At 27.6% G+C, this 7,868-nt stretch overlaps 1 protein-coding gene across 1 annotated transcript; it reads right to left on the bottom strand.

The window, feature by feature from the left end:
* Nucleotides 1-46: 46 nt before the first annotated feature.
* On the bottom strand, nt 47-7,136 carry Herc4 (HECT and RLD domain containing E3 ubiquitin ligase 4). Its single transcript, XM_069111112.1, has 21 exons — nt 7,039-7,136; nt 6,872-6,962; nt 6,540-6,743; nt 5,938-6,018; nt 5,147-5,339; nt 4,939-5,049; nt 4,742-4,864; nt 4,380-4,655; nt 4,161-4,312; nt 3,981-4,097; nt 3,634-3,900; nt 3,402-3,529; nt 3,040-3,208; nt 2,660-2,959; nt 2,380-2,574; nt 2,203-2,286; nt 1,889-2,077; nt 1,266-1,576; nt 1,032-1,181; nt 615-954; nt 47-520 (listed from the first exon to the last, which is right to left on the bottom strand). Exons 4-21 carry the CDS (start codon nt 5,938-5,940, stop codon nt 368-370), a joined length of 3,261 nt encoding a protein of 1,086 aa, XP_068967213.1. The 5' UTR covers nt 5,941-6,018; nt 6,540-6,743; nt 6,872-6,962; nt 7,039-7,136; the 3' UTR covers nt 47-367.
* Nucleotides 7,137-7,868: the final 732 nt, after the last annotated feature.

The raw sequence follows: 7,868 nt of genomic DNA, 5'->3' as shown, positions 1-7,868 counted from the left end.
GTATAAGTTTTGTCCTTTTAAATAAATCATTAATGAAATTATAAAATTAAAGTTTAAAGTTGTAAATAATGATTCATCAGAATAACGTGCATAATACAATTTTTGTATTTTCCCTCTGAATTACTGTATGTTGTACTGATGATTTGAATTTTATATATACAATTCTTTCAATATTCGACTAGACAACATAGATAAATAAATTGTAGAAAAATAGAACAACAATGATGTAAATATCTTATTCGATACTCAAATATATAGCCTCTAAAAAATACAGAATGATGTAGCTTTTACTTTTTAATGTAATTGAATACTTAGATTTATAGCCGATAGAATATTATGCACGTATCGCATGATTAAAGTAGTAAATTTATACTAAAGAAAAGCCATGGGTTTGCTGAATTGCTTGTAATAGTTTATATCGTAACCTTTCTCGGGTTTGATATCGTGGTAAATCAAGTAAATTAAAACATGTATGAGCAACGGGTAGTAAACGTTCATCATTCATTGGTTGTATCGTTATCTAAAATAAAAAGATATTAAAATATTGTAAAATAGAAAAATATAGATTGCACTAAAGGCTATAATACTATCAGAATAAATTTTAACCGACTTACCCTAATCGCTCTCATGCCTTGTATAGGTATTCTATCACTTCCTGTTAAAAATAACAAAAACTTTTTCTTTTCTTCTAATGTAAGTTCTCGAAACACTTGCCAAAATAGTACAATCGTAGGATCATCTTTTGTATATCCTTCTTTATAACTTGCATTCCTTTCTAATTCCTCCCAATCGTAATCTTCATTTCCTACTACAACGGCCATAAGTTCATAACTGTGAAATAATTCCAATACACGACCGCCGCAAACTTTATGAAAACCTTGATAAAAAGCAAGAAAATGAGGTTCCACAGATTTGTTTAATGTATAATCTACATATAAATCAACAAATTGTTTCCTGTAAAAATAATTCTGTTAAAATACAAAGTTTAAAATAAAAATGTCAAAAAGGAATTTTAAAAAATATGTGCATACTTATTTTTCAATGTAACAGGAACTTTACTACCATTTGGTGTAAGTTCATATATCTTTTTTTCTCCAAACACTTCCCTGACCACTTCGAAGTGTAAACCAAAGACTTCTTCAAAATCTGCTTCTTCGTAATCAAGTATATTTTGCATACTCCTAAACGATTATTGAACATTGTATACTATTTTGCATTGTATAGTAATATATCTGTTCAAAAAATATATATAATGCGCAATTTACTTGGCAAAAACTGGTGACATATCTTTGATATCATTTAAGGCAACTGGTTCATGTAACAATTTCTTATATAGAGCTAATGGAAATGGTAAATCAATAATTATAAAATTATAAATAACTAGTCCACAAAGGATTCCAATTAAAAAATACATGTTTTCATCCTCAAATGAATCTTCACTGAACCAAATAACTCTAGTTTCTTCATACTGTTTGAACATGCCATATTTGGGATCTAGAATTTCTCTTAGTAATAACATAAAAAACTCCTTTCTAACTCCACCTGCATCTTCTGCTTCCTCGCCGTGAAATTTTACCTTTATAAAATAATGCATTTCAATTATCTATCTATATATATATAAGGGGTAAAAATGAGAAAAAACTTTTTTTACGTGATAACCGTATTTCTATGTCCACTAAAGTTCGAAAAATGAAATTCCGCATATAAATTTCTCATTAAAAATAAAGAGACAGTGTTTGAGCGATTTTCGAAATGCAACTCTTAAATATAATAGGAGTGTTTAAACAAAAAGGTAATAAACATAAATTTAAATGCTGTGCGGTCGAAACTGTGCTGGGCAGCTAATCTCTTATAAATAAAATATTCAACGTATAATTATAATACTCACTCGAAGAGGCTTTTTTAAGTCACTAGAGTTATATTGTGCCAATTCTCGTAAAGTATCAGCAACTATATTTTCCCGTGAAACGTTTAATATTACAAACTGATTATGATGTCGTGGGTCTACAGAAAATGGATCAAGAAATATTTGATTCATTACAGCTCGGGTTGCTGCCTCATTCATTGCTGATTGCATCTAACATAACATATGTATACATACATATATGTACAAACATAACATAATATAATACAATATGACAAATATAATATAGAAAATATATAAACGTACTTATATGTATATAATACTAGTTCATGCTTTACCTGAATAGCTTGGTCCGTTTCAAGCAATATAATTTTAGCATTTGCGTCAAGAAGGAATGGATAATTACAAAACACCTTCTGATACTGAAAAAAATTTAATTAAAAATGTAAATGTTTAATTACTATATTTTTAATAGCTTTTAAAAAGTTTAATAAATCAAACAGTCATTATATTACATAACGTACTGAAAAAGATTCTTTTTCTGAAATCCACTTTATGTAATCAGCCCTTATGTCTATAAGCTCTACTAATTCTGGCAAATGAAATGTAGAATAAGGTACTTTATTGCCTTCAGAATCTTCATTGTTCAATTTATTTAGCAAGTATAAAGAATCTAATATAACTTGCAACGTCACATCCCATACTATACCCTATATAAAAATATTCAAAATATATAAAATTTTAAGCATATTATATATTTCTTTAAATGATAAAATAAGTATTCGTGAGTATTACCTTATTTGGTTTAGATTGTTTTACATAATGCAGAACAACTGACTTATGAACTCTAACTAATCTCTCAAAATAATGAGGCGGTGCTTCAAGCCACCAATTTCTAACAATTTCAAGGACTTCTGGATGTAATGCTAAAATAGCTTTGCAGAATGGCTTATGTAATAAATTACAATTAAGTGGATTTACGAAACCATGATACAGGGGTAATATTAAATAGATTCTTAAAAATTCCACAGAAATTATTTTAGGTGGTAAGTTAACAAAGGAAGGAATCAAGCTGTCTGATATGCAAGTAAATATCTAAAGAAAGAATAATACATTTATTGTAATTTTATGTATGATAATATCTAAGGTTCGTAAAATTTATTTTTTTTATATACCAATTCTTGAATTGTGCTGTTATCCAATTCTCTAATAATTCCGAATAATTTAGTTGCTTGATCAAGATCCACTCCATGATGCTTACTTGAACATCCATAACGAGCATCGTTTTTAAATAAAAATGATCCATTTACACAGGATAGACTTTTAAATACCGTTTCTAGATATCTATAAGTATATTAATTCACAAAATTGTATGAATGTCATTATTAATTGTTTATAAAAGAAGCAAGATGTGATGAATTGTCAATTGGAAAAGGAATGAATTTTAACTTTTTTAGGTTTCTTTTAGATAGCCAGTAAAAAATTCGTTATATTATATACTTCTATAACAGCCTTAGGTACTAACTTTTCTACTCACGTCATAAGTTCATGATCAACAGATGAATTCGGTGGAACTCGTTGACATGCCATTAATTGTTCTTCAGTTATCGTAAGAATTTGAGAGGAGCTTTCCAATGTTCTACAGTCATCTGGTTTTATATTATCCTGAAAACAATTAAACACATGATATTTATATTTATATAATAACATAAATATTATTATTAAGTTGTATGAGTACATAATAAGAATAATAATTAAAGAATATCTACATTTTGTGTAACTACTGTAGCAAAACAATGATCTCCACCAGTGAAAATATGTTTAACGACATAGCCAACTGTACAAGAACTGAATTGCTTATCAAGGTCCATCATCGAAGAGCCATTTGGTGCAACCCATGGACCACGTACTACTTGTGGAGTTGTTATGCTTCGAGTAGAATTGTTACCTAACTGGCCTGCACCACCCAAGCCCCATGCATAAACTCTACCTTGTGATGGTACCAATGCCAAGGTATGTCTTTTGCCGCATGAGATCTCAAAATAAAATATTTAATATAGCATAAACACACGTTAATAAACAAATGATGCACCAATCTATATTTTGTGTAATATACCTGTGTAACTGTGCTACCCATAAGTTCCATAACTTGACGAGGTAAAATTTCATTATTATTACTCCCATGTCCTAATTGACCATACATTCCTGCACCACATGTAAATACTCCACCATCCTAATATAAGTTTTACATAACATTATTGATAAAACTATTTAATGTACAAATAAAAATACTTACAACTGTTAAAAATACAGAAAATTCTTCTCCGCAAGCCGCATAACATATTTTTGCATTTCGTAATGTTTGCAATTGATATGGTAAATTTCTATTTTGTGTATCATTTAGCCCTAACTGCCCAAATGTATTTTTTCCCCATCCAAATATAGCTCCTACAGAAAAATTTAGTTATTTCTCTAGTTATGAAAATAATTCATTTCGTAACTCTTATTATAATACCTGATTTTGATATAGCTATGCTATGATATCCTCCACAGGCAATAAAAGCAATAGGAACACCAGCTAAAGTATTGATAAGTTTAGGTTTTATTTCATATCTAATATCAACACCTAAACCAAGTTGCCCTTCACTATTAGAACCCCAGCTGTATAATTCTCCATTATTTGTTAATGCAAGAGCATGTTTCATACCACAAGCTACTTGTACTATAATACTTGTACCTAGAGTCTTTACCATACGTGGTGAACATTCCATAAAATTTTTGGAATTTAAACCTATAATAAAGATAAAATGTAAGTTCTTAAAAGAATAGTAATTGGAAACTTTGAAATATAATGTTTATAATAATAAATATCATTACCTAGTTGACCTTCTGAATTACATCCCCAACTAAACAATTGACCCCATTCGTTTACTGCTATGGTATGATATGCTCCACAAGCTGCTTTTTTAAATACAAATGCATCTAATCCAAGTATTAATTCTAAATATAAAATTAGATATGTAATCTCATATAAATCTAATTTACTAATTTATATTATCTATTAACATACTTACGTAATCTTTTTCTTCCTTGTTCATGACCAAGTTGTCCATAGTCATTATTTCCACATGAATATATTTCACCATCATGAGTAATAACCACTGTATAATTTTCACCACAAGCAACTACAGAAAGAAATTTTTTAAAGGTATAAACAATTAAATGAAAATCTATATACATAAATACATGTATGCATGAACATGTGATTATAGATGAGCTTACTTTGCTGAATTTCTGAAGCTTTTTTAAAATCAACTTCACATGGAATTAAAATAATTTCATCCTCTATACCACCTAAACCTAATTCTCCATGTCGAGTACTACCCCAACAAAACATATCTTCTTTTTTAAGTAGAGATTTTTGCACTTCTATAACAGGCTCACAGGCCAAACGTCGTTTTTTATTCCAATTTGCCTGCACAAATAATAACATAAAATATAATCATAATATATAACATACATAACATAATATAGTAATCTTGTATTTATTCAATGTCTGTATATATTTCTTTATAATATGAATATTAGACACTTAATTATTTACATATGTTCTTTTTAAAATTCAAGATACATCACAACCAAATATAACATTATAGTAGAATCATTCAATTGTTATTGTGCTTTTATTGAACTAATTTCTTAATACTACGGTTATTAAGAACTCCATGATAATACATTAGAAATTATATATATGAAATGCAAGCAATATGTAAATTGAAACTAAATAAATCTACAATTATGATTTAGTCAAATGATACTTAATATAAAAAAAAAAAATGAAATTACTTACAATATATGCTATGATTTGGTTTATTTTATTTAGTTATATATTATTAGCTTAAGGGTTAGTCATGAAAGGAATGACTAAATCTTAACTTGATAGACTTCAAATAGATAATATACATGCTTATATATATATGTACATACTTTTATAGTATTATATATTAAAGTAGTAAAAATAATAATTAATATTTATAATAATTTTTTAATGAAAACATGTATCAATAACTAACCATATTTTTCTATTTCTCTCATACTGAAAGCATCAGAAGTGTGGATGGGACATGCTATTTATGAAAAACTTGTGGTATGGCCTAAAAATAACATTCTTTATAATTCTCTTATATTTAAGACTTTGAAATACAATTTATTAATAATAAAATTGTTTTGATATAAAAAGAGTCATACAGTCTGACTAGTTATATTGTTAATTAAATTTCTAATTTAGAATACAGAGCATGAAAAAATTGAATAATATGTAAAATTAAATTCAAGCAAATATTTCAGCCTACTATCGCTAAAGAAATTAAAAATAATTTAATTTACGGTAAGGATGACTGTGCAGATATTATTACACTCAACACAATGCCATGTAACAAATTTTTATTATACCTGTTTGTCCTGTCATAAGTAAAATTTTATCAAGTTAGGTTAAGAGAAACGGAAGAAATTTGGTAGTTTAGTATGTGATAATATTTAACGAGTCAAGAAGTAACAAATTAAGAATGAAGGAATGTACAAGAAACTGAAACGCAGCAAATTTCACTTATATGTCGATAAGAATTTATTTTTATAGTAAAATACATATTTGTATCGTAATTTTACCGTTACTTACATTTCTCCTAAATAGAGTGTATTTGCGTACTTAAATATAGGTATTAGAAAAAATACAAAATCTGTATGTACATATATTACAATCGCGATTACAATTTACTTATAGTGTAAAAAACCTTTCCTTGCTGTGAACTTTCATTACTATAAGACCACAATCTTGGTAATATCAAGATTAAACATACAGATCTAAAACAAAACTTAAGATCTACAAAATAATAACGAAACTTATATAAAAATATCTGCCTGATATACAATTCTGATATACAACAAGTTCTGATAATTGTTATACAATTTTTCAGCACACTACGTATTTTATAACATTTACATACGTACATATAACGTTATAATCTAATTTTACAGATTACACATAGCACTTCTCTGATAGTACTCTAAATTATAGTGAATTCTAATAAAAACAAAAATACTGGAAAGTAAAGCTGAAAGTTACAATATATTCAATTATAAGTAATTGAATAAAAGATAGAAATAAAAATAAATACCATATATGAAAAAATAATGAAGAAGTTTAGAAGAAAATAAGTTAAAAAAAAAATTGAATATATTTGTTGGCTCTATCTTTAAACGCACTTTACAATTCTATGGTAGATTATTTCATCTATCTTATATACGTAGTTCATGATTTATCCCTTCTCTCGAAGAAAATTGTGCGAGCGGGTGGGCAGGCGGCAGCCATATTATCAGTGAGGTGTCAGTATTGTCCGAACGTGACGGGATTTTTGGGTGTGGATCATACAATTTCCTGTCGTTTTCTCTAGCGGATATAGTGCAAGTGCAAGTGCCACCGGCCTACTGTGAATGTGTGGCACATGTGTCATAGAATTTATATCTTATAATTACAATAATGTAAGTTGTACATATTGAATTGGAACTCGGTATTAAGCAGTTACACATTTTATATGTATAAATCTTAGAACAAATATTTTTTTAACTATCTTCGAAATATTACTCGTTTCAATATTGTTAGACGTTTTTATCAAATTTCTTATTTCCTAGTTCCTATTTTTTCCTTGAAAACTACCTTGCTATTACTAACCTAGATACAGGTTATTTCTTTAAGTTATAATGTCATCTCATAATACCATAATACCCTTAAGAAATTTTTAATGAGAATACATTCTTTTTTTCTATTGACATTTTGATTTTATGTGTTCTATTCATACAATAGATTTATAAATATATTTGCTTCATAATTTTAGTTATTGAAGGTGACATACTACATTCCAATATCTTTTTCGTACAAAGGGCCATGCAGTAAACATGAAAATAAATAAATCCATGAAAATAAAGATTCTGTAAATGTAGATAAATA

The sequence above is a fragment of the Bombus flavifrons genome, chromosome 4, assembly GCF_040668555.2.
Source record: "Bombus flavifrons isolate JBK064 chromosome 4, iyBomFlav1_principal, whole genome shotgun sequence".
NCBI lineage: Eukaryota > Metazoa > Arthropoda > Insecta > Hymenoptera > Apidae > Bombus > Bombus flavifrons.
Note: the sequence above shows the minus strand (reverse complement) of the source record. Positions and strands in the feature narration are given on the sequence as shown.